The 27,565-nt window shown below is 43.8% G+C and overlaps 1 protein-coding gene across 3 annotated transcripts in view; it reads left to right on the top strand.

Annotated features, from left to right (window-relative positions):
• The window catches only part of PRKCE (protein kinase C epsilon), a 538,158-nt gene that overhangs the window by 185,658 nt on the left and 324,935 nt on the right, over positions 1–27,565 (top strand). For 2 of the 3 annotated variants that reach the window (XM_077958601.1, NM_001257741.1), the window contains 1 exon segment: positions 4,826–4,889. Coding sequence is in view for 1 of the 3 variants with exons in the window: in NM_001257741.1 (NP_001244670.1) it covers positions 4,826–4,889 (64 nt within the window). In the remaining 2 variants the exon portion in view is untranslated. 3 annotated transcript variants of the gene reach the window in all.

Genomic DNA, 27,565 nt, shown 5'->3' with positions numbered 1-27,565 from the left:
AGGGTTGAAGGAAGGAGAACGCACCTTGGACTGGATTGTCAGAGGAGGCTCAGTTGGCCAGGCGGGGCTGGGGGTTGTGAGCGTGACTTGCAAGCTCTGTTGACCTCTCCTCTGTGCCCCAGGCTGACCTGGGTGAGAATTCTGGCTGAAAGCTCTCTAAGCCTGTTTTTTCATCAGGAAAGTAGAGAATATTGCGGTCTCACAGGAGAATAGATGAACTAATGCAGGTAAGGTGCCTAACATGGTGCCAGAGGAACAGTAGGTGTTGTTGCCCTTCTTTCATGAGTACCACAGGTCCTCCTGATGCCCAGGTATACCCTGGGTATAGCCCTTCCTGCCCCGGGTTTCCCCGAGAAAGGGTACATATAATGCTCTTACCTTGGATTTTAAAGGACAATAATCTTATCTTAGTTAAGAAAATCTTTTTTAGAGATACGAGCTCACTTGTCACCCAGACTAGAGTGCAGTGGCACATCGCAGCCTGGATCTCCTGGGCTCAAGCAATCCTCCCGCCTCTGCCTCCCAAGTAGCTGGGACTACAGCTGCATGCCACTGCACCTGACCTTTAGTTCTTTATTTAATACTCACAACAACACTGGAAAGTCATCAAGTGTCCTGGAATTGCATGTAATAATACCAACTTCATTGAGGAAAACTTGTTATAGTAGAAATAACATTGGACTAAGAAGCAGAAGGCTTGGCTTTTTCATGATAACTGCACCAATGATGACTATTTTATGCCTGGTGCCTTTGCTAAGCACTGTTCATAGACTATCTCATTTAACCTCATAGCAGCCCCGTTTCACTGACAAGCAGGCTGAGGCACAGGGAGGGTAGCTGCTTGCTTCAGGCCACATGGCCACTAAGTTTGCTCTTACCCACCACGTGCAGAGTGTCTCCTGGGTGCTCAGTTAAAAAAATTTTTTTAAACTAAGGTAAGCTGCCAAGTGCATGTATGTTTCATGGAATTTTCATGACAACCCATTTCACAGATGAAGAGGCTAGAGGCTCAGGAAGAGTAAATAATTGCCTGAGGTCACTCAACTGATAAAGGACAAAATGGATTCTGCCCTGATTTGACACCAAAGGCTGTGTTTGTCTCCCCCAGTTTGACTGCCTTGCTTCTGGCCCCTGCTGGAGGGGTAGCTGAGGCACCGTAGTGTGAAAGAGAATCATAGTCAAAGAAAATAGAAATAGTAGCTGGGAAGATGTGTAAAGTTGGGGTATGAGGTCTAGGGAGGTTTGATAAATTGGGTTGCATCTGGGAGAACTGGGAGGAGCATGGTGCAAAGAAGGGGCTCAGAACTAACCCTGGGAATGCCTGGGAGGTGGTAGCGAGCCTGCTTTTGTGCCATGACAGCTGCATGGTGCCAATGCTGACTGACAGCTTGCAGGGTTGTGCAGGGCTGGGCACCTATGTTGCATCGTTATTTGGACCATGTAATCGTGAGCAGAATTTATGATTAAACTAATTCAGCGGTGAAGTTGTGTCACACTCTTCACCATCTTTTATACTTGGTGACCCCTCCAGTCATTGAAGACCCACCACCTTGGTTGGATTCTCAGAGCTTCCTCGCTTGGCTGGCTGGGGCTTGGCCGGCGATCTGTGGCCATCTGCTCATGCTGCAAAGCTCTTTGTTGCTTTTGGCATGTTTAATAGCTTAATTTCTATTTTTCTGTTTGGAAATGCAGTTCACCAGCACTGAGGCTGCAGTGGGTGCTAAAATGGTTTCTGATTGCTATCTTGAATGTTAATATCCGAATACATTTTATCATGAATGACCTGTCCTCCCTGCCACGAGTTCTCACTCCCCTTTTGCAAAGATGGGCATGGTGCCTGCCTTTGGATAGGCCCCGAAGCCCATCTCATTCCTTTGCTCTCTCCCTGCCTGCTTTACACAGATAGCATTGTACTTTGCCAATAAAGTCCACAGTCGTGGGAAATCTTTGAGTTGGAGGATATGAGAAAGAGTTTCATTTTGCCGGCAGGGTTTAATAGGGATGATCTAATCTCTAAAAGGCATGCAGTATTTAAATTCCATGCTTTTGGGCAAGAGGGCCCCTGATATTTTTGAACTTTGGCAGGGAGAAGATTCTGGTTTGGCTCTATTCAGTAGAGGCAACTGTTGGTTTTCCTGTTTGTCATTCGCTACAGGGGCTGGTGAGGGTCAGCACTAGTGGTGAGAATTCTGGAGAACATTTTCTTTTCCCAGAAACTTAAAATCATGGACTCTTGGGGAGAAAGGAATGAGAAAGGCAGCATGCGGAATTACCAATTTGGTATTTGGTTCCCATCTGGATTTAAAACCGAAGATCCCAAACTCAGGTGAGCAGCTCCCCCGGGGTGCCCAAGGGGCAGCGCAGGCCTGCTTGTGGCACTCCCTCACTCTTGTGCTGATGGAATACCTCAGCTATCACCAGTGGCCTCTCCCATGAGGCACTGAAGAGTCTTGTGGACGAAAATGAAATTTTGAGGGAAACCTTAAGCTCTCCTAACTATTGGAGGCTGAGTCAGGAAACAAGATGGGGCTCTGGAGTGGCTCTGGGAGCCTCCTGGATTGTGTGTAGGGTGAGACGTTGGGAAAGTTTAGAGAACATCGTTCCAGCTGGTTGCTTTGTCTCATAGGGACATGTGGGGCTCATGGTATAGCCGCCTCATCTTTCCTCTCCCCTTGTTCAAATGTCATTTTAGTAGAGATCACATGCCTGCCTTTCTTCCTGGGGATGGAGCCTTGGGAAGGTGAATGATCCCAGAAGACTCTGGAAGTTCTGAACACAGAGCCTTTTCCCACCTCCACGAGTGTGTGCTGGGTGTTTCCTAAGAGACAGTGAGCTAAGAACTAGGGATGCGAATCTGGTTATCATACTTTCTGTCTAGCAGGACGGAGAGGTAGATGGACAAAGTATTACAGCTTCATAGGAGCTGTATTAGTCAGGTGTCTCTAGAGGGACAGAACTAATAGGATATATGTATATATGTATATATGAAGGGGAGTTTATTAGAATTGACTCACACGATCACAAGGTGAAGTCCCACAATAGGCCGTCTGCAAGCTGAGGAGCAAGGAAGCCAGTCCGCGTCCGAAAACCTCAAAAGTAGGGAAGCCGACAATGTAGCCTTCAGTCTGTGGCTGAAGGCCCAAGAGCCCCTGGCAAATCACTGGTGAAAGTCCAAGAATCCAAAAGCTGAAAAACCTGGGGTCTGTTTGAGGGCCGAAAGCATTCAGCACAGGAGAAAGATGAAGGCCAGAAAACTCAGCAAGTCTAGTCTTTCAAACTTCTTCTGCCTGCTTTATTCTAGCCACGCTGGCAGGTGATTAGATGGTGCCCATCCAGATTGAGGATGGATCTGCCTCTCCCAGTCCACTGGCTCAAATATTAATCTCCTTTGGCAGCAGCCTCACAGACACACCCAGGAACAATGCTTTGCATCCTTCAGTCCAATCAAGTTGACACTCAATATTAACCATCACAGGAGCCATGAGTAAGATGTGTCTGGTGTATTGTGGGAACACAGATGAGGGGCTAATTAATTCTGACTGGGCATATCTGGATAGATTTCAGAGAGGAGGTGATAATTGACCTTGACTTTGAAGGAGGAGGAGATATCCACTAGACTGACTCTTCTGAAGTAATTCTTGCTAAATGCGTGCCTGCTCTTTGCTGGGGACAGTGAAAAAGGAAAAGGAGGGGGATAGTGGTTCCTGCCCTCAAGATATTCACAGCTTGTTGGGGAGAGAGCCTGGCACTATGAACCAATGAAAGCTCTGTGTAGACAGATGGGATTGTGGAGGCGGAGAGGCTAGCAGGGGGACTTGGTGATCCAGAGTTTCCAGAGTTACTACTCTCTCTTATAGAGAGAACACAGTTTCTGTAAGGATAGTTCAGTCCTTTCCATAGATGTCTTTAACTACAAGAGGCCTAGCCCTCTGGCTTTTGTCTTACCTGATTATTTCACCACCCTGCCTCTGTATATTATAAGTAGTTAGCTGGATTTGAGGTGGAGAGGGAGGAAGTGAGGGTGCCTGTGCTGTTTCTTATGCCTTGCATACCTTCCCTTCCCTCTTCCCTTCCCTCTTCTACACTGATGTCAGGCTCATCAGATGCTTTATTGGTTGTTTTCTGTCCTTTATCATTAAGCTAGGTTCAGCATTGTTCTCCATTTTTTAACTCCGTAATGAGATGATAAATGCCGTAAAAGCAGGAATAGTGTCTTAATGCTTCTCATATTTCCCCTGGGAGCAGTTTGTGTGGTATAAAGAATATGGATTTCTCAAGACAGGCTTGGCATTGAATCTCAGCATTGTCACTTACCTTGGAATTTGGCCACAATTTCCATATCTGTAAAATAGGATTACATAGGACTTTTTCAACCTCGACATCATTGATGACATTTGGGGCTGAATGATTCCTTGCTGCGAGGGGTCATCCTGCGCACTGTAGAACGTTTAACAGCATCTCTGGCTTCCACCCACTAGCTGCCAGGAGCAGCACTCTCTCTCTCCAATCATGACAAAACTGCCTCCAGATGTTTGCCAAGTGTCCCCTGTGGAGCAAAATTGCCCCCAGTTGAGAACCACTGGGATGGTGCTACCTATGGGGTATGCATCAGACCTCCCAGGTCTGCATCTGGGACACAGTAGGCATTCAGTAAATGTTGATTCTCTTTCATTCCTAATTCACCTAGCACTCAACACATTGTAGGTAGGTGAATTACATGGAGCTGTGTCTCTAGGTTTTAGCAGTTTGGGGTAGAAATGTTGTAGAACTCTCAGGTTGTCCACACAATGCACTAACAGAGTCACTGTCATTTTCTTAATTGCAGATTGATCTGGAGCCAGAAGGAAGAGTGTATGTGATCATCGATCTCTCAGGGTCGTCGGGTGAAGGTAGGAGAGTGTGACCTCTCATCCCTGTTCTCTTCCACTGGCCCTTTGCCTTCTGGGTCTCTTCTTTCCCTCCTTGGCCAGGACACATTATAGTGACATTTAATTAATTGGCATCCTTTAAAGGAAAAGGTTATTTTGAAGATGCTTACGCCTGTGTACCAAAAGGGATCAGCCATCTGTTAACTTTGGTGGAGCAGAGGGAAGATTTTGGACTTACCACGTGAGGCCAATAAAACGGGCGTTTTTGCATGCTGTGTGCAAGGCAGGCTTCAGCGGCGGGGCAGCCTCTCCCAGGAGGCTTGCGTGGGGTTTGTGTGTGTGTGGTGGGAAGGAAGTAAAACTAGTTGGTCTAACGGCATCCAGAAATGAAACAAATAAGGTGACAAACTTCAGAATCTTCTTTAGAGCTTCGATAGAAGTGGGACTTCTTTTACCAGTTCTTTACACAGGCAAAAGCTCTGCTCTTAAAGAGAAATAATGGGGGGTGGGGGAACATCTGCTCCCCACTGACTGATTCGATGGCGTATTACACCCTCTTCCTCTTACACCTTCTTCTTTCAATCCTTTCTTTGCTCACTTAATACACTTAAGACCTTTGGAGCACTTGCTGGGTGTTGAGGACTGAGCAGTCAAGGGAAGAAGGGAAGCCTAGAAAATAAAACCTTATCCAAATGGGAACAAGGAGATATAACTGACTTATGCTCTAAGAAAGATTTGGAATTCAGACTGAAATGTAGTTATTGTGGCCATCTTTTCTCTACTGCTCCTCCATCTGTGGGCAGGGGGACAGAACAGTTGGCTTTAATGCCATGGCAGGGATATTGGAAGACAATGTGTAGTTCCTCTTGGCAGTGAGAAACAAGCCGTGTTTGGGGACTGTGTCCCAAAGGGAAAGAGGGACACTCAGCTCTCTCAGCTCTCCTGCCTGGAACACTTGGGCCTCTCACAACATCTCCCCAGAATACTGGGGATCACAAGCTCAAAGTCACAATCCCACACACTGTAGTTTAAAGCTCAGTGATAGAAGGCAGGATTATATATTCAGTTAGTCAAATGATGTGCTTGACAGTGGTGCCTGATGATTTCCATTCGGCTAATTTATCACCCAATCTCAACAGGTTTTCGGAAGAATTCAATAATTGTGTATATATGGGGATTATAATAGAATTAAGCCCTCTTTTAATAGATCTCAATTATTTGGCATAGATTTAAAACTTTAAACAGCCTTCCAAAATTGGTTGCTTACATTTCCTGCTCTTTATTGCAATTACATTTTGGCATTTCCAACTTCCCTTCTCTGCTCTCAGCTCTGAATCGCCCAGAATAGAACCTGTTGTAGAAGATTTGAGGATTTAACAATATTTCATATGAAATATTTAAGACCTACAAAAGGGCTTAAAGACAAATTAAATGAGCACCAGTGTGCCCACCACCCCACTTAAGAATTAGAGCAAGCAGTGAGGTGAAGCCTTGTCCTTGCTTTTAACATAGCAAGTGATCCAAATTCACCAGACCCGACTTAAGGTTTTGCAGTGTGGCCTCCTGATTCTAGACACTGGCGAAACATTTGATGGGCAAAATCAATCCCCTTTTTTCCTTACATAATCTATGTGCAATATGATAATTAATTAAATATGTATTTCCTGTGCCAAGATGCTGAGCAACCAATGGGAGGCTGGGACTATTTTCTCTTTCTTTGAAAAGATAAATGACTTGCAAAATTATAGAAGACATCCTTTTTTACATTAGAGGGAAAGGAGATGGACAAATGAATGAATAAATAAATCAGAAGCAATTGATTTTTTTCTGCTTGCTTCCACAGCTTATTGCATGTGAATAGCCAAAGCAATTTCCATTGGGCTAAATTCTGAGTCTATTTTTTAAATCTCTTTCATCTAAAGAAAATAGAGTTTACTTCAGAAATGCTGACACATGCCAGAGTCTGTAAAGTGCTAGCATGTGTTGCTCTGAAGAAAAGAAGACATTTTTCTAGTCTTTTTTTTTTTTTTTTTTTTTTTTAATTGCTGTTCTTGGACTTGGGATCCTTTCTTTAGATGGTGGGTAGGACCTTCAGTAATCCGTTCTGAGAAGCTGCTCTTGTTGTTTGTGTTATACATGTCTGTTCTCCCATCCTGTTTCTGGGACTGTGAGGGCTCCTAGCCTGGAGAGGGTTTTGGAAGAGTTGGGAGGGCAAGGGGAGGCCCTAGAGAATGAGAAACCATGACATTTCATACCTAAACCATGTGAGATGGGTCTGGGGTGAAGCAAGTTGTCACAGCCACCCTCCTGGATTGACAGACTGTAGACTTTCACAGATTCTTGTCTAAGTATTTTTTTTTTTTTTAGTGAAAATACCTAACTCTGCAGTCTGTGAAAGGGAAAGAGTTGAAATGAGGCACAGCTGAAGTTTCACCACTCCATTATTCTGCCAGCAAGCATCCCTTCAGCTCTCATCTCTCAAATGCTGCAGCCCCATCAATGGAAAAAAATACATTCATGGGAATTGCACAAAGTTTACAACACATGCAAATTCCAAGGAACTCAGAGAGAGGTGTGGGGGTGAGATGGTGTGACTACACCCCCTTCTTCTAGGATGTGCTGAAGGATTCTTTTCCTTGCTCACATGCTGTTAGAAAGCTTGGGCGTTTATGTCTGCTAGAGCTGGAGCTAATGTGATTTCTAACTGTCTAATAAAATTCCACTGCTTGCATGTCCTGTGCAGTTCACTATAATGGAATCTGACCAGTGTGTGTTTTGGCTAAACCAGGCATCCTAACCCAGATGTAAGGGGGTCAGGCTGGATGACAGTTAAGGTCATTTCCGGCCATGTGATTTTATCCTTTGGTACAATTTGAATAGACATCTGTCAGAGCTCTGGACTGAGGGCTGGCTAATATGTACAGAAAAAAGGAGTTGCAAGAAATGGACTCGTTTCGACAGATATGGTGCTAGGCACTTTACCTACATTATACCAAGTAGCAAACCTGCTCAAAATGCTCTTATGGGAAGCTCCAGTCTCAGTCCGTGTTTTACTTACGTCGTAAGTAATAATCACAGGGGTTCTGGTAAGCATGGCACGCCAGGCTCTCCAGATGCTTAAATCAAAGCATAATTAGCCCAGGTAACAGAAGCGTAAGACAGCAATGTAATTCTCACCTGTGCAAATGATGGTTTCCTGCTGTGCCCATTTGTTAGTATTTCTTCCTTTGATATGATGTAATTTGCATATTATTTCTTATTCTTTTTAATAATGTGGCAATGTCCCGTGATTCACAGGCTTGCAGATGAGAGATGGTCGGGACCTGACCTGGGGAGTGATAGGTTCTTCTTCCCATGCCTTGCATCCAGGTGTCATGCTCACCTGGGAGAGTTCTTCAGCATCTAAACCAACAATAGCAATGACAAGTACACCTCGTTGGTATGTTTGGATCACCAAACTGTTTCTCCAACAAAATACAGAGGATACAAAGGAATAGGAATGATTTTTGCAACACATACATCACAAATCATGCAGAAAAGTCAAGTTCTGGAGGGATTGCATATTGTGGAAGCAGAAGAGCACAGAACAGGAGGCACCCTGTTTGTTTCTGCAGCCACAGGCTGAAAGTGGTCAGTCTCCTCTGTGGGACTCAACAGATAAAGGAGAAAGAGCACAGCCTTAGGAGTCCCTCAGACTTGGATTGAAATCCTGGCTCTAGTGTTTAGTAGCTTAGAGTCTCAGATTTCTCACCTACAACACAGGGATAATGGTACCTATGGTAGGTGCTAGGCCAGGATTGTCATAAGAACAGTGCTTTAGTACAGTGCCCTTGCATGTAAGAGATGCTCAGTAAATACCATGAAGCCTTGGAGACCTGAGGGCAGAGAGGTTGGCATAGCTCTACCCAGTGCCCATGAAGGAGCATCAGGCAGGGTATTCAGGGAAACTGTTCGAGGGCAGGTTTCTGATGCTGGGGTGGGACATGTTCACAAGGGCCAAGAACAGAGCAAGGTACCAAAGAGGACTTAACAGAGTAATCTGTCTGGCAGGGACTGTGAGACTGCTTTCTGCAGAGTTCAGGCCTTGCCTCGGTTTTGCCTATTGTCACTCTATTTATTCCTCATCCTCTCCCAAGTAAAGTAATTCCTGGAAGGACATTCTCTAGCATCCCTGAGCCACTCATTTGCATTCCATGGCCCTTAATGCTAGAGGCTTCTCCTTGTCAGAGCCTGGGTTTGTCCCATCCCTGCTTAGTGTGGACCAGAACATGTGGTCCACATCTTCTCACCAGCACCTGGGTAAAAGGCCTTTAAATATTTGAAGACAGTTATTCAATATCTCTTTTTTCAGGCTGAATCAATCAAATCCCTTAACCTTTCAGAAGGGATATTTTAGAAATCTTAACTCATCTTTGCAACCTCTTCTGGACTTTTTTCAAGTTGCACAGACAGACGTGATCAAACCAGCTTTGCTTGGTTCTGAAATAATAACATGTGTGTAGAGCTCTTAGCTCTACCAAGTTCCCAGCGGTATTACCTCCATGTGGGAGATGGTGAAATTGAGAGGTCAGATGATGTGCTCCAGGCCAAAAGGCTGATTATGAGACCCTGCTGGGCCACAATCCAGGTCCTGCTTCCAATCATGACCCCAATAATGAGTTTGCCACATGGCAGTGATTCCCCACCCCACCCCTCGTTTGATCTTTTTATTTTAGTTCTTTTCTTCAGAAAGCTTTTAATAGAAATATAAAGCCAAAGTTCTTAGCTTTGAATCCAAAGGTGACAAGAGAGTCTCTTTCATAAATAAGCAGATCCCTTTTCCACTGTGTTAGAGATAAAAGCTCTTTTGGTCCGAGCTCAAGGTTGGATCCTTCTCAGGTTGTCTGTAATGTGGATCCATAGCTAAGTCTTGGTCTGAAACTAGACCTGGCTCAAATCCCAGCAGGTTAGTGATTTTTCCTACTGACTTTCCCTCCTTGTTAGAGATGTTAGTTTTGTACTTGAAGACTCCAAGTCCATAGCAGACATTAGAGCAGTGCCTCCAGGGTTGAAATCAAAGTGAAAGGGGTTTTTCTCTTGAAACTCTGTCTTAGCCAGTGGGCAGGATGCATATCGACAGGTTCTCTCAGATTCGAGTCCCACTGGAGCTTCAATTCATAAGAATTTTACCTCTTTTCTTCTACATTCTACATTAATAATCCAATGTCTTCTAGTTAGTAGAAAATTAAAAAGAACCATTCATTCAAATGACCAGTAGTTACCAATTCATTTTTTTTTTTTTTTTTTTTTTTTGAGATGGCGTCTTGCTCTGTCACCCAGGCTGGGGTGCGGTGGCAGGATCTTGGCCTACTGCAACCTTTGCCTCCTGGGTTCAAGTGATTCTCCTGCCTCAGCCTCCTGAGGAGCTGGGACTACAGGCATGCACCACCATGCCCGGTTAATTTTTGTATTTTTAGTAGAGACGGGGTTTTGCCATGTTGGCCAGGCTGGTCTCCAACTCCTGACTTCCTGTGACCCACCCACCTTGGCCTCCCAAAGTGCTGGGATTACAGGTGTGAGTCACCGCCTCCAGCCTACCAATGCATTTCAACAAATGTGCCCAGCTTTGTGTTTGTGTTGGGTTTGGGGAATGGAAAGTGGAGAGGGAAGTAGAAAATGGGAGATGGCATTGACAAGAAGTGTAAAACCCTTTGCCTTCAAGCAGCTTGCAATTCAATTAGGCACCCTAGACTTGTAGGATGAAAGCATTAGAGAACAATGCAAGACATTATGTGTTTGATTAGGTGTTACCAAGAGTTCTCCAAGTGGAAATAAGTCGGGACCAAAATAACCCAGGAAAACGTCAAGAAAGAGGCAAGCCTTGGGATGGAAAGGAAAGGATAGTCAGGCTGGATTGGCAGGGAAGAAGTGGAAAGACCATTGTGAGTGGAGGGAATCGTGTCATAATTATCAAAGACAACTTTGAAGCTCTTATTTTTGGGGATGGCTGGATAGATGGGATAAGTTAAATAGATGCAGTGTGAGCTCTCTAGGAGCATCCAAACAAATGCAGTCATCAGCGTTGCAGGCAGAAATTTTCATGCTAGGCAAACAAGAAAATGAAATGCCTTAAATGTTTAAACTGTCTGAAGATTGAAGGCAGTTCCTTCTGGATGTGACTTCTGGGTCAAGTCTCTCTCCTACCATGACCTACAATGGGAAGGAGTGTTCCAGGTCAAGTTTGGTCAAGTCTGGGACACTGGGCAGAGCACATTTTACAACTCTGACACTGAGGCATTTAGAAGATCAAGCCCAGGTACAGGCATCCCATCGTGGTCTTTGTGGTCTCTTTTCTCACCTAGCAACCTCATAGAGTCCCATCGCAATCCCTCTACCATCCTCAGCATTCTCTTCCTCTCCAGCCTTTCAGAGGTATCCCACAATCAAGCCCAGATACTCCCACACTTTCTGTTTTCAAATTCTGTTCAGTCTTTAATAAGAAATGTCACTTGAGAGGTTAAGGAGAGCTTCCAGCTTCCCAAACAGGGGACCTCAAAGCCAGAAACCAGCTCCAAGGTGCTGATCAGGCTCCCTCATATGTTGTGCCTTACGCAATGAGATCCTGATCCTGTTCACCACACAGACTCTCTAGACATGCATGGACATGTCAGATCCCCTGGCAGTGCATGGAGTCCAGAAAACAACAAAATAACAAAATCCAGATGTTCAACAACATTGATCTTACAATATGCACCCCACGTTACCACACCCCACCCCAGCATAACTTCTTCCTGTGACTGATTCTCAGATCCAGGGAGCAAGCCTCTGTGTCTTGGGATTTTTGGCTCTATTTTTGGTCCTGATGGAATAAATTCTTGTTCCTAGAAGTGACTATATGCACCAGATGAGACCAAGGGGATCAACTGGAAAACAGTGAGCACCAAGCCCCCATCAAGGAGTTTATAATGTCACAAAGAGACGTTGCTGAGATGCTTGATGAGACATAAGCCAAGAAACCCTCATTTCCTTCCAAATAGCCTCTAGATGCACAGCAGTTCCTCTGAAATGAATCATCCATGGTTAACAACACCAAATGCCAACCATTAGCAGATGAGAAACAGAACTGAATCTTGAGTGTTTGGAGAGCAGAGCTCTTTTGATCACTACTAGAGCCTCCTTCCCCTCTGCCATTACAGGAGCATAGATATATATTTCCTTTTGACTTGTGTGCCTGTCTTACTAATAAAATAATTGAAGGAAGCATAGTTATGTTGAAGAAATAAGCTTATCGGAAAGGTGGATTTCTAATAGATCCTTGGTCAAGAAGTGGGTCCCACATGGCCTCTAGTTCTATCTCTATTGTCTTGCTCTGTATCATTTCTGTGTCCTATAAAGAAGATTGTTTCTGGAAATTCCTGCTTGCAGCTGAGATCATACTGGCTTAAAATGGCTCCTAATTTAATCATTTATTGTTGCTGATGTCCTCATGATTTGGCTTAAAAGAAAGGGTATTTCCATTCATTTAACCTAATTTAGAGTTGTTTGTCTTTCAGGACCAATTACTTTATTCTTTTATCCAGTTGAAAATGGCCAGTGCTAACAGTTTTATTGATTTTCCTTATTACCTACCTTTGTTGAAACATGCACGTTTTCACAATCAAGTGCATTCACCATTTTTAATCGAGCTGTTGACACTGGGGCTTTTATCTTCCTCCTTTATGTAAACCTTTGGTGTGAGCTCCTAGGGGCCAGTGTAGGGGTGTACATGTGCCCATGTGCACACAGGTGAGAATGAATGTCTCTGAACCACCTATTCTGTCTCCCCCTCATCCTCCGTTTCTTCCATTAGAAGCATCAATTATTTGCCTATCTAATATATACAAGGCCCTGGGGATGTAGAGCTCATGAACACAGTGCCTGCTATCAGGAAGCTCATGCTGTGATAGAAGGAGGCAAGCAATAGACCAGTAAGCACAATCGTGTGTTTTAGTTGTTGGGTAGCTATTGGTAGGGCAGGATGCTGTGGGACCACCAAGGAGCCTTCCTTCTATTTGCAGGCTCTGCTGAGTAGGCAGTCAGTAAATGACAGCCACAAACACTTCCACGTGATCACTGATCCACACGGCAACCCTGAAATGCAGGTACTAACAGTAATCATCTTTCCTTGGTTGAGGAAATAGTGCCACTGCCCACTGAAGATTCATTTGAACAGGAGATAAAATAAAGAGGGATTTGATTGACCACAATTTGAATTTTTCAGGAAGACATGGGATGTGTATATTCACTCATTCAACATATGGCTATGGGGCACTTTCTGTATGCTGGTTACTCTTTTCAGAACTGGGGGCGCATAAGTGAACAATAGAAACAGAAATTCTTGCCCTCATGGGGCTTACATTCAGGTGGATATGCTTGTGTGTGTTTGGGAGGGGTATGTGTGTGTGTTTGTAGGCTGTCTCTGCAAGGATACACAGCACATTGAAAACAATGGCTGTCTCTGGGGAAAGGAAAGGGAAAATTTGGAAAGAAGGAGACATTTCTTGTCAAGCTTATTATTTTGTTTTTCTTTCCCATGTATGTGAATGAGCTATTACTTTTTTATTACTTAGAAATGTTGAAAAAAAATTGAATTATATAGAAATGTGACCATTTGCATTCACACAGTGACTTGCCCATGGCCAGAGGCTACAAGAGGCTCCAGCAAACCCTGCCAGAGAGAAGTGACTCACCAAATCCACAGAACACCATGTGTAAGGACAGGGAACTCCACAAAGAATGCTTCTCCATTCATGTATTGCTTAATAGACACCTCTAATGTATAAAGGGCTATGTTGAGGGCTGGGCGCGGTGGCTCAAGCCTGTAATCCCAGCACTTTGGGAGGCCGAGACGGGCGAATCACAAGGTCAGGAGATCGAGACCATCCTGGCTAACATGGTGAAACCCCGTCTCTACTAAAAAAATGCAAAAAAACTAGCCGGGCAAGGTGGAGGGTGCCTGTAGTCCCAGCTACTCGGGAGGCTGAGGCAGGAGAATGGCGTGAACCTGGGAGGCGGAGCTTGCAGTGAGCCGAGATCTGGCCACTGCACTCCAGCCTGGGCGACAGAGCGAGACTCCATCTCAAAAAAAAAAAAAAAAAAAAAAAAAAAAGGGCTATGTTGAAATTCGGGATTCCATCGGGCTATGCCTGTCACCGAGGACTGAATGCGCCTGCCATGGAGAGGCAGGTGGGCCAGGTGGCCTGGGCTCCCGCAAAGTGGGTGATGCAAGACCCCCTCATAGCAGTAACTCCAGGAGCCACTTGCCTTCACCTGCCAGCCCTGCCTGCACCTTGCTGGATGGACAATCCCACAGTGGCGTTTCTGATGGCAGTATTTTTTAGCATTTAGCTTCCGCTGGTACTTGTCCCAAACTTGTTCATCTCCCCAGACAGAGTGCTTTCATTAGCTCTGCCCTTCTACCCAGCTAAGTAGGGCAAGCCAGCTACCAATGGGCCATACCTACTTTCCAGGCATTCAAGTTTGTGTGTTTCCTGACATTGAAAATAATGGTGATGTTTAGTTCAAAGGGAGAAATGTTCTCTGCAACAAAAACCCATGACCTCTACTGTTAGCCAAGTGTGAATTTGTTTCAAACTGTTTAAAAAAGTTAACTCAAGGGAAGTTAAATTTACTTCCAGGTGTATCCATCTGTTATTGGGTTCTGCATTGTAGTTTCTGCTCCATAATTAGTTAATTACTTGATTGACTGATTCATTCAACAGACGTATGCTGAGAGTCTATTGCCTGCCCAGGCACCATGCTAAGAGCTAAAGAAACAAAGATGAAAAAGACATAAGTCCTGCCCTCCGGGAGCTCTCAAACCAGGAGATGTCCAGTGACAAGTCATTTACTCTACTTGGGTCCCACTGGCCTGCTCCGTACACAGAGAGGGGTGGCACGAAGGGCTTCGTCTAGCTCTATAGTTCTGAGTCAAAACCAAGAGAGGTTTGCATACAGCTGGGCACCTGGAAGGGGGAAGTGGGAGATAATAAAAATGTTCAAGCCAGATCTCAATACAGAAATTATCTTATTTAAGCCTAAATGGATCTGCCAGGTAGGTTTTATCATCCCTCTTTTACATATTGGAAAAATGAGGCTTAAAGAGCTTAAGAATGTGAATTGCCTGGAGAGCCTGTGAAAATGCAGATTCTGACTCGGGGGGCCCAGGATGGGTGCTGAGATTCTGCATTGCTAACCAGCTCCCAGGAGATGCCTGTGCTGCTGGTCCCTGAACCTCACTTGGAGTAGCAGGAGACTGGAAGCCTTGAGATGTTCTGCCTCTGAACCATGCTGAGCAGGCACCAGTTCCTACTTGATGGAAAACTAAGAAGGAAATGTGCAGATTTTTCTTTCTCGAGTCCTGATCATTTAGCGTTCTCGAAATCAATGCCCTTGAATCCTTTTCTGTTTGGAATCTTCTCCCTCCCTATTCTCCTTTCTTATGAGGAAAGGAGTTGAGAAGGCATCAGTGTTGTTAGAGAGCTGGGAAATGCCCAGGCCTTGGATTTTTCATTCTGGCTTTCATAGTTTGCAGTTTCCATTTTGAGAAGGTCAAAATGGACAACATCAGTGTTCTTCCAAGAAGAGAACAAGAAACAATTATACCGGGAAAACAAAGCACTAAGTAACCCTTTTAAAAGCAGCCAGTCAGGATATTGAATTTTTTGTTTTCGTGTTTGTTTTTCTATAAATATCCTGAAGTATTGAGTGGTGCCTGAATTTGATCCCACTGTGCTAATTTTTTCCTGGTTCCTGGGGCTTTAATTAAAATAACTCACCCAGGGACCTTGCTAGAACTTACCTCTATGTGATCTCCCCTGAGGTAGGCAGGTCGCACCTGCTTTTGATGGAAGGGGAAATGCAGAGTTCTGGATTAGGTGCTGTGTACGCAGTAGGGGCATAATTTTTACTTGCTGGATAAATGAATGCATGACTAAATGAAAATAACAGGAAAAACTGTCACTTTTAAAGGAAACTACTGAGATAAACAAGGTGTTTGGACTGACTTGGCTTTGGATAATCGGTTGTTTCATATTCCACTGTACAATCAATTTCATGAGTGGGCATGGATCTGATTGTTTAAGCTTACTGTACCGGATGCTTATTAGGGACTTTCCAAGGCCACTCAGGGCCTGCATGCACACCAGGTCCCCAGTTATAAAACCCTGTCCTCTCCCTGTTTATTTAGCTACTTCTTTATCCTCAAGTTTGCCACCTGCTGGGAGCCTTCCCACACACGGCCCCATCCCACCAGCCTTCCCCTGGTTCATGAAACTGGATTTGCCCCCACGCTCCTCTGTGTCTTTCTATACAACCATGTACTCACATATTTATATTGTACCTGTAATTGGAATCCAGGTTGTGCCCTGCTTGCCCCATGTAAGAGCACAAGGGCAGAGGTTCCTGTACTGGTCCAGAGCTGAGAGCTGGCCCGGTGCAGCGTGGCTCCCTGCTGGCCTTGCAATGTGCCATTGCTGAACCAGGAACACCATCCTACCATTCTGACTACACAAAACAAGCATGGGGACAAGGACTGTCCCTGTACTTGGGGCCTCTCGGTCCAGTGGGGAGCCAGACCTAGAGACAGACTACCAAAACCCAGTGTGAAACAGGTTACCATAGAGAGGCATGGATTAAGTCTATGGGGGTCTTGCTTATTCCAGGGCCTCAATAGCACTGTTCACAAGACCCCCAACTGGTTACGCCGAATTAGCATTAGGTGGCTTCATGATGAGGTATAGTGGGAGGAATCCTTGTATTAAAATAAGAAGCTTGGATTCTCTTCCTAGCTGCTACTAACTAGCCTATTGAAGGTAAACAAATCATTGGGTATTTCTGATCTTCAACAGGATTGCATTAAGATGCAATGATTCAGCCAATGCTCAGGAATTTGAATTCTCAGATTGAAGACTTGCCGAACACAGGTGTGAGTCCATGAGAAAGTTTCCTAATCTCTCCTTACACTTACCACCGGGGAGCCAGACCCAGTTATTCTTGGCCGAAGAACAGGAACCTTAATATTAATAGTAGATGAGACCTGGTAGATGTCTTAGAAACTTAAATTGTGGCCAAGTGGAATAGAAAGAGAACTTACTCTGTGGCTCCTCTCGCAGCTTTGGGATAGCAAGGGTTACAAGGAGTTATAGGGAGGCAGATTTAAGCTTAGTTTAATGTATGGAAAAAGTCTCCAACAAGCAGAGCTCACCAGCAGTTAAATACACTCGAACAGTAAGTAGGGAGTGCTCCATCTCTGGAGGTATTCAAGGGGAGACCAAATAAGCATTTTGAAATATCGTAGAACAAATTCATATATTAGCGGAGGGCTGTATTGGATAATTGCAGTTCTTTTTTCTGATTTTGATGAACCAATGTTTCCATTTGTTCTATTACAAGACTATTCTTTTAATGATCTTTTGTAAGATCTGGATGTAACAAATAACTTCCATAAATATATACAAGTGGAGGCTGATAGGGCAGTGTTTATTTTATTTTTTAAAAATCCAAGGCTTACACTGTAAGAAGGTAGAGAAAAAGAGTGTGTGAAATAAAGGAAAAGGGAAGAAGTTGGATCTTAGCAGGTATTTACAGAATAGTTAAAAACCTTACAAATTCAGGCAAAAATGGAAATATTAAAATTTGAACCTTGTTCCCAAAGAACTAGGGAAGCTCCCTATCTGAATGAACCCCCAACTGTGTGAACCCTTCCTAAGAAAAGTTTTTAGAAGTGAAAAAGTCTGTAACATCAGGATTTGCTCCTTAATGTCTCTGTCGTGTAGCTGCACACGTGGAGTCTGTTAAAACGCAGTGCATTGGTGTGTGTCTGGGAACAGGTCCATCTGGGAGGAAGGGAAATAGTAACACAAGCCCTTGACTTTAGGGGAAACATCCTTTCATCGTGCTTGCTCGTGTGTCCTGTGAAGTAAAGATTTTCTCCTCAAACTTACGAGAGTATTGTCTGGAAGCCACAGGAGTAGAAAGAGACTGAGGTTTCTTTGAGAAGAATTTAGCTTCTTAACTTGAGAAGGGGTTTTGTTTTGGGTAGAAAGCTTCTCACTTCAGTGGGTGATGTATTGCCATAAATGGGCTGAACAATGTTTTGCTCCTGTGAGGTGGGGCACAGTAAGGCTGTTGACTGCTGCCCCTAACACTGACCTACTTTCTGTCTTTGCTTGAGATCGTGCCTTCAGGGCTTTCACGATGATGATGGTTTAAAGTCTCCATGTGCATTAAAAGGCCAACCCTCCCTTCCCTCAACAAACAAAAACAAAACCCTTATGGAAAGATGGAATCCTAAGCCTTTCTTTCTTTCTTTATAAAAACTTTTTAAGAAATTATAATTGATACATAATAATTGCATATATTTCTGGGATACAATGCATTGTATATATTTCTGGCGTTAAAATGCATGGTGTACATTGTATAGTGATTAAATCAAGGTAATTACCATACCCCCTCTCTAAACATTTATCATTTCTTTCTTTCTTTCTTTCTTTTTTTTTTTTTTTTTTTTTGAGATAGAGTCTCACTCTGTCGCCTAGGCTGGAGTGCAGTGACGCAGTCTCCGCCCACTGCAGCCTCTGCCTCCCAGGTTCGAGTGATTCTCGTGCCTCAGCCTCCCGAGTAGCTGGGATTACAGGCGTCCTCCACCACGCCCGGTTAACTTTTATATTTTTGGTAGAGACAGGTTTTCACCATGTTGGTCAGACTGGTCTCAAACTCTTGACCTCAAGTGATCCACCCACCTCAGCCTCCCAAAGTTCTTGGGTTACAGGCGTGAGCCACACGCCTGGCCCATTTATCATTTCTTCCTGTTAATAGCATTCAAAGCTCTCTCTTCTAGCTCTCTTGATATATACAACACATTGTTATTTGCTGTAGTCATGCTACTGTATAATAGAACAGGAAAACTTATTCTTCCTGTCTAACTGTAACTTTGTACCCACCAACCAACTTCCTTCCATCCCCCTTGCCTTCTATTTTCCTCAGCCTCTGGTAGCCACTATTTTACTCTCTACTTTTATGAGATCAGCTTTTTAAGATTCCGCCTATGAGTGAGATCATGCAGTGTTTGTCTTTCTATGCCTGGCTTATTTCACTTAACATGATGTGCTCCAGGTTCATCACGTTGCTGCAAGTGACGGGATTTCATTCTGTTTTATGGCTGAATAATATTCCACTGTGCTGATGTGCCACATTTTCTTCATCCATTCATCATTAGATGGGAGTTTAGGTTGATTCCCTATCTTGGCTGTTGTGAATAGTGCTGCAGTAAATGTGAGTGTGCAGATGTCTCTTTGCCATTTGATTTCATTTCTTGTGGATATATACCCAGTAGTGGGATTGCTGGATCATATGGTAGTTCTATTTTAATTTTGTGAGGAACTTCCGTACTGCTTTCCATAGTGGCTGTACTAATAAAGGACCAACAGCTAGATTTCTAGGCGGTTGGTTCCCTAAGTTGCACGTGATGCTTTCTAAAAATGTCAAAGGAGTGAAAGTTGAATAATTCAGTTGAACATTATCATGGAGGATTCCATTACCAGAAAACTAAAATGCGTTATAAAATTCCCTCACTATGTCTTATTGTTCAGAAAAAATTTCTGGTAATATTTCCAGCAGTTTGATCTTTAAAAGAGTTTTTAAAAAAATGTTCACATGATCATCTGGGCAACCTGTCAACCTGCTTAAGTTCTGGAAGGGCCCGGCTGAGGCTAAAGCTTTGATGGTGTGCCCTGTGAGCCTCTATGCTGTGAGGTGGATCTATCGCTGTCATCACAAGGGCCCACATTTTATTTATTTTTCTAATTCATTGTTTTGATTGATTGATTTGTTTGTTTATTTATTTATTTTAGAGATGAGGTCTCGCTATGTTGCCCATACTGGTCTCGAACTCCTGAACTCAAGCCATCTGCCTGCCTTGGCCTCTCAAAGTGCTGGGATTACAGGCATGAGCCACTGCACCCAGCGTTTTTTTTTTTTTTTTTTTTTTCAAAGGGTAGGAGGCAATAAACTATTCAAATAATTGTACAAGCTCTTTAGGATCTAAGCTGTATCAGGGCAGGGACTGTGTTTATTTTCATCTCTGCTGTACTTTCATGACCTAAAACAGTGCCAGGATACAGTAGTCCTTAGGAAATATTTGCTATATGAATTAAGGAATGGCTGTTGTAAATAGTGCCAGGTAAAAATGGCAAAGCTGCGGAGGTGGCTGAGTTGCTTGGCTGGCAGAAAGCATCCTGTGACATGTGACCGCCAGCTGACGGCTGAGCATCCACGTGTGGCCTGTGTGCTGTTTGAAGGCTGAAGGGATGAAAGGCAAGAACTGCCTGTAATAGGTGGGTTTGGGTCACCAGGGTCATTGGCAGAGCAGCTGGAGCTTGGAAGACAGACTTCACCTGCTTAATTACAGATGTTGCTCAGGCCGCCCAGCCTCTCTCTGCCTGTAATGATGGCCCTTCTAGCCGCGACACTACCAGGCCAACTGGAAACACCTGGCTCTGCCTGGCGACGAACCTATTTTGCTTTTATTTTTAATTTTTTAAAACATAAATCAAACCAGCATCTTTTGGATTTAACATTCACTTCCTGTACTGCATGAGGCCTTCATCAGGCTTCTTTGTCTTAGAAAAGAAATGATGGGTTTTTTTGACTTGAGAAAAAAATATCCTCTCTGATTTGTTTCCTTTGAATCAATCTGTCTTTTGGACTTAATTTAAATCAGACTTACCCTCCCTTCCACTATTCTTATTCTGAACTTCTATTGTATGTCATGGGTCATATGTCCCTATGATCCAGCTTTAAAATAAGTGCATCGCCAGTGCCTTTGCAGCCCCTGGGCATCCTTCACTGACTTTGTCTTTGTCATGTTTTTCCCCTCAATGGGGGGAAAGTTTGTAAATATCTTAAATTTTGTATTAATTATTTTCTTGCATTTTTTATGATTTTAGCACCTAAATGTATGTTTTCCCAAATAATATATTGTTTTGTTTTACCTGCTTTTGAGCTTTATTTAAATAGTATCAGGCCGGGTGTGGTGGCTTATACCTGTAATCCCAGCACTTTGGGAGGCCATGGTGGGTGGATCACTTGAGTTCAGGAGTTTGAGACCAGCCTGGGCAACATGGTGAAACCCCACCTCTACTAAAAATACCAAAATTAGCCGGGCATGGTGGCGGGTGCCTGTAATCCCAGCTACTCAGGAGGGAGGCTGAGGCAGGAGAATCACTTGAACCCAGGAGGCAGAGACTACAGTGAGCTGAGATCACGCCATTGTATTCCAGCCCGGGCAACAGAGCAAAACTCCATCTCTAAATAAATAAATAAATAAATAAATAAATAAATAAATAAAATAGTATCATCCTATATAAATTCTTTGTGTTTCACACAACATTATACTTTTGAGATTCATCCATATTGATGTGTGTATGGCTGCAGTTCATTGTTTTATTGCTGTATGTTATTCCACTATATTAATATATCAAAATTAATTTATCCATTCTTCTATCCCTAGACATTGGGAATACTTTCAAGTTTTTTTCTGTTAAGGACAATAGTGTATTTCGGAGGTGTACTTGTTTCTATGTATCGTTTCTCTAGGTTATTTATCCAGGCATGGTAAAAGATGGTTCAACAGATATGTGCACATTTGGCTTTGCTAGGTAATAAGTTGTTTTCCAAAGTGATTTTACCAGTTGATGCCGCCACCAGACATGTTTGCAATATCCAATTGCTTTCTATCTTCATGACTATTTGGTATTATCAAACTTTTAAATTTCTACAAGTATGGTGGGTGATATGCCATTATAGTTTTAATTTGTATTTATCTGATTATTCATTATATTGAGAGTCTTTTTATGTGTTTTCGACCTTTCCTTAAAAATGTCTGTTCACTCCCTTAGTGCATTTTTCTGTTGTTTTTGCCTATTTCTTAGTGCTTCAGGGGTAGTCATGTATTGCAATATCTTCCCCTCATTTGTAGCTAATCTTTTCATTCTGTGGTTATCCGATACATAGATATCCAAAGAATGAAACTTGGTAGATCTTGAACAAATCATGTCACATATTTGGGCTTCCAAATATGTTTCTACTTGGGCCAGTGAGCATACTGATGCATTCTCACCCTGCTAACTCAATAGGTAGCAGTGGCAAAATGAGCTGATGTACATGAAAGCTCATTTTGAAAGTAAAGCACCACACGCTTGTATAATGTAGAAAGTCTAGTTTTCTTTCTATCATCCTACTGTCTCCATTTTTATACATAATATACTTCCTGGGAATCTTTTTTGTTACTGGAGCTGCTTTTATGTCATTGTGCTTAGTGCCTTATGAAACTAGTATTTGTTTGTTTACTAATTATCCGTTTGCCCCTCTAGAACATAAGCTCCCGAGGACAAGAATCTTATCTAAGTTGTTTGTCATTGTATCCCTAGCAACCTGGAATAGAGCCTGGCATATAGCACATGCTCAATAAGTATTTGTTCAATGTATGACTGAAGCAGAGGTGTTAATAGTAGTCGGGTTATCATTGCCACGTAATCACCCAAATGCTGTGTTTAGGGGTTACTCCTTGTTCAGATAACTTGCAAACTTACGTAGTGCTCTGATCCATGTAACTCTGGCCTTCTCCTTTTCAGAGAGGGTGGGTGGAGCCAGAGGAAGGGAATTGTGCCTTTGGGAGCTGAGGTTTTAGACTTGTAGCTGGGGCCCCCTGATGGGCTGGCACTCCTCTGAAGGCAGATTTCTAGGGAGAGAACAGAATTTCCCAGGCTATTTTCTTTGCCCTTCTGTATGGTTGCTGTCAAGTTTACTGCTTTTTCAAACCCTGTTAGCTTTTGCTTTGTTACTATAGGAACCAGAGCTGGTAGTTTGGGGGAAATATATGTGCATGTGAGTGCTGGGGGAGGGGATGTAGTGGCTGTGGTGGCTGTGGACTGGAGGGAGTGAGGACAGCGGAAGATGGTCACTGCTGAAAGTCTCTCTGGGGGCCCTGCCCACTTTGGCCAGCACTCTCTTCAGAGAGTTTTTGACTTTGCATGGTACACTCTTGAGGAACAGGCATCCCTTTGTAGATCTGCGGCACTCTCCTGGCGCCCATCCAGCCCTTCAGTGGAACATCTGGAAAGCCTCGGCCCCTCCCCATGCCAAAGCCACTGAGCCCTGGAGACAGAGATCAATGACCTCTTCTTGGCTGCTCCTTAACCCGTGTCCCAGACAAGTGTTTTTCTGGGAACCAGTGAATAACACAGATCTTTGATGCCAGCACTTGTGTGCTGTTGCAGTAACACTTTCACTTTTGATGAAAGGGTAGGGGCAGAGGAAGGGCCTTGGTAGGGAGAGCAATGAGAATTTGGCTTTTCAGGAAATCAGAACTCAAGTGGGGAGGCCTGCTTCCTACTCACTCGTTTTCTGGCTGGGAAAACAGCAAGCTGAGCCATTGCCTGATGTGAGTGCTCCTTCACGCTGGGACTGGTATTAGGGGTAGCGGTGGGCTTGAGGCTAGGGACTGATTTGGTTCTAAGCGCCCCCGGCAATCCTTGTAACTCCTGGGAGATAATGCAGAAAAACTGCATGGTGATTTATGCATATAATTTATAACACACTGAGTTATGCTGAAAACAGTGAAAAGAACTTATGATATATAATAGATTGGGGGTAAATATGCCATGTAATTACCTGTTCTGCAGTAATGTTTTACAACCCGTGTATTAGGTTGCACATTTAATAGTTATCAAAAATATATACATTATATATGCATACAATAGCAAAAAAATATAGAGTAGAAATGCCCTTAGCCCATTCTTCAATAACTACCTCTTCATATGAGGCTTCAGGTCCCCAAGACCGGTTTATTTTCAGTGTTACTAAAATAAATTTTCTTTTATTCTCCCTTCTCTCTTGCACATTGTAGGTACTCACTAAATGCCATTTGAACTGTTGACAAGAATGAAACTAGAGTTTTCCTTGACCCAGAAACTGCTGTAGGTTTACTTCACTGATGAAACTGCCCAGGTAATACACAAAGTGCCAGGTCGAAACAGCAGAATATTGGAGTCAAGGTAAATGTTTACAGCTGAAGGGCATTTGGTAACTCCTATAATGGAGTAATTAACAACAATGATAAGGTTTTAGGTTTATTTTTATATGTTAATGAAGAGAGGTGTTGAAAATAAATGGTTAAGTAAAAAATGTAAGTTGGAATAGTAGCTATACTGTGATCCCATTTGTGTGAAAATGAGGAAAGAAACACACAAACACATGCCAGCATTGTGTACACACACACAAATTTACCTCTGAAAAGTAGAAACAGGGACCAAGGGACTTATGCTCCCCGCGTAGCCTTGTAACTCATTGACATTTTTGCTGTGAGCTTATATATATGTGAAACAATAACTGCCCTGGAGAATGGTCTTAGGTACTACCCCGTCACCCTAGTGTAACCTTTCTTCTTGTATATATATAGTGTTTCAAATTTGTTACTCTGAATTCTTCATTGTGTTCCCTCCTGGTTTACCATGACTACTTCCATTTTCTCCAACAATCTGCTTCCTCCTCATCTGTCCAGGTCTCACCACCACCTCCATGTCACCTCCTGGATCCCTCTCCAGTGGAGCTTGGCCCTCTTTGAAGAGCCACAGAACTTCCTGGTCATACCACCTAGTGGTGCATTAAGCCCAAGATGGTTCCGTCTTTTTTCTTGGTGTCAGCTCCTCCAACCAGACTGTCAGAAGTGAGCATGGTACTGCGTACAAGAAGGCGTCAGGCATTGCCTACCTGTGCAGTCAGAGGGGTAGGGGATTCTTTGGTTGGATCTTCTGGTTTTCTGTGTCCCTGGAGCTGGACTTAGTCACTAACTTCTGCACTTCTGGGAAACCAATTGCCAAGTTACCCTACAGATCACGGGAACGAAGTCGCAATGCGCAGGGCTTTGGGGATTGCTAGGACTCAGTGCAGGCAGCTTATTACCAAAAGTCAGCTCTATTCTGCTCCCCAAGGCTGTGTGTGTTTATATGTGTGTGGTGTGTGTACATACATGCATGCAAATGTGTGCACACATGCACCCATAATCACTTGTGCAGGGTGCCCCTAGGCTCAAAGCTTGGCAGGGGCTGTATTCACATTGAAAACTTAGGGACCCTGTGCCCCAGATCAGGGACTTCTGGCTGAGATCCATTTTGAAAACTGGCCTTACTCTCTAATCTACTCCCCGGTGTCTCCACCCCCTCTACTTGCCGTGGCCCCACTGCTGGAGGAGAAGGGAGCAGTTGGGGACAATATGTGTGGTTTGAAGGACTAGGGGGTTGTGGGAGAGGGAAGCTAAGCCCACAGTTTGTCCTGCTAGTGTGTGCTTGGGGTTCCTGGAAGTTGGGTATGCAGAATTAGGGTACTCATTTCCTGACAGCTCATAGCCTTCAGTCTAGACCCTACTGTCTAGGGTCTAGGATACTTTGATAGGAAGATCTTGACACTTCAGGAAAATGGAGGGTCTCAGGGCCACCCAGTGTGTTGCCTGTATAATGTAGCCCTTGGTATTTCCTACGTAAAGGTAGGAAAACTGTTTTGCACCCTCAAAAGGCTTAAAATTTAGTCCTAGAGACAGGCTTATCTGCAAACACAATACCAGGGTAAAATAGCACTTGCAAAGTCCCAAAGGCTGCTCCATGATGAATCAGGACCCCAAACAACACTATCTGCAAGGACCAGAGTGGTGCCTGCCTTTCCTCCCTCCCTTCTTCTTGCCCTCCCTTCCTTGTTAAGTGCTCATGGGCTAACTCTGGGGATGCAAAGATGAGTCACAGGCAGTCCCTACTCTCAAGGAGTTCATGTTTTAGTAGCAGGAATAGGCATTTAAGCAGAGTAAGTGCAATACAGTGCCACAGATTTAGGAGCTCATTCTGTTCAGGATTCATTGAGTCTTAACAGATGAACTGGCCAGCTCTTCCTGGCTCCGAATAAGGCTTGCAAGAGATGGCTCTTTTTTCCTGGGGAGAGGACAAATGGTCATGATAGCAGGCTTCATCTGGATGTGCAGGAGGTGAGCTCTCAGGGTGGGAAGGGCTAAACTAGACATTAGGGATGGGAACGGTGTGCCTGGCTGCACTGAAGAGTCTAAAAGGCGGCATTGCATCCGGCTGGACAGCAGATGGCCCTATTCAAAGGCCATAGAGGTTACAAGTCTGACCCTGCCACTGGCTCTCCTAGACTAGCCCCCACTTTTCCAGATTTCAATTTCCTTACTTGTAGAATGGCAACAGTAAAACTGCCCTTCCTACTGCTACTTTTTTGTTGTAGAGGAGGAATCTGAGGCTCTGGTTTAACTGGTTAGAGAGAAAGCCAGGATTTAGCCTGGGTCTGCATCCTTCTACCCCTCAAAGAGCCTCGTTCTGCTCTCTCTGGCTGCTTCCCACAGCAGAATGGATACCCTCAACATCAGTCCCATTGGACTAGAGGGCCTGAATCTTCTGATATTGCATGCAAGATTTTCTGTACATTCTGGAAATGCATTTTAAGGGAAGAAGGTTCATGGCTTTGCTCTAGCTCTTGGAAGAAGGCAAGACCTCAGAAAGCCTAACAATAACTGCCCTGGAGAATGGTCTTAAGTCCTACCACACCACCCTCGTGTAACCTTTCTTCTTATCCTTCCACGGTTTTAGGAACAATAGACTGTCCTAAGTAGTTATTTTTCACTTGAAAGAAACATAACCCATTGTAATAGAAATATGTTTTTAAATGTAAATGTAATTGCCTTCTTAATGTACTGAGAATTAACTGAACGAACACAACTTAAGGGCTTAATGTTTTACACATTTTTACGAACATCAGTTATTGGTTTGTGCTCTTCTAAAGAGTATGGGGCGCATAGGATTTATCCCTATACCAAGGGACCCCAGGTTGCTTGCTTGCTTCTTTAATTCCTCCCCAACCATTCCTATGGATTATAAAGAGATATTTCATGTATAATTGTTTGCATGGGAGCCCGAGGATGACTTCAGCCTCTCTTTTGAAGTAGAGTACATGTTTTCACAATCATCTCTTGCTGCTTGGAGCTCTGGATTCATAACAATATGGAGCTGTGTTTCAGGCTTCAGAGCAGTGGGCCTCGAACTTGAGAATACATCAACATCACCTGCAGGGCCAGTTACAGCTTGCTGGGCTCCACCCTCAGAATTTCTGATTCTGGAGTTTTGGGGTGAAGCTGAAAATTTACATTCCTGAGTTCCCAGGTAACCTGAGACCTCTGGTCATAGGACCAAGTGTTGAGAACTTCTGTTTTAGAGTAGGACGTTTCAAACTTTATTGTGCATATAAGTTACCTGGGGAACTTGTTAAAATGCAGAAAGTCTGGGGTGGTGCCTGAGATTTTCTTCTTTTCTAACCAGCTCCTAGGCAATGCCAGTTCTGCTAGTCTGTGGAACAGGCTTTGTGTAGAAAGACGTGAAAGCAGTGATTCTCAACCCATTTTAATCAATTGGAATTCTCAACCTGTTTTAATCACACGAGGAGCTTGTGGCAAAAGGAGGAGGAGGAGGAGAAAGAAAGAGTCATACTTCCAAATAGATGATAAATCATAATCTCAGAGGGCGGGGCTTGGGCATAGGTGTAGCTCCCCAGGTGATCTGAATGTGCACTCAAGTTGAAAATATCTCTCTCAAGGTTGTGTGGCTGCTGGAAAGTCTGTCCTC

This window comes from Macaca mulatta, chromosome 13 (genome assembly GCF_049350105.2).
Source record: "Macaca mulatta isolate MMU2019108-1 chromosome 13, T2T-MMU8v2.0, whole genome shotgun sequence".
Taxonomy (NCBI): Eukaryota; Metazoa; Chordata; class Mammalia; order Primates; family Cercopithecidae; genus Macaca; species Macaca mulatta.
Note: the sequence above shows the minus strand (reverse complement) of the source record. Positions and strands in the feature narration are given on the sequence as shown.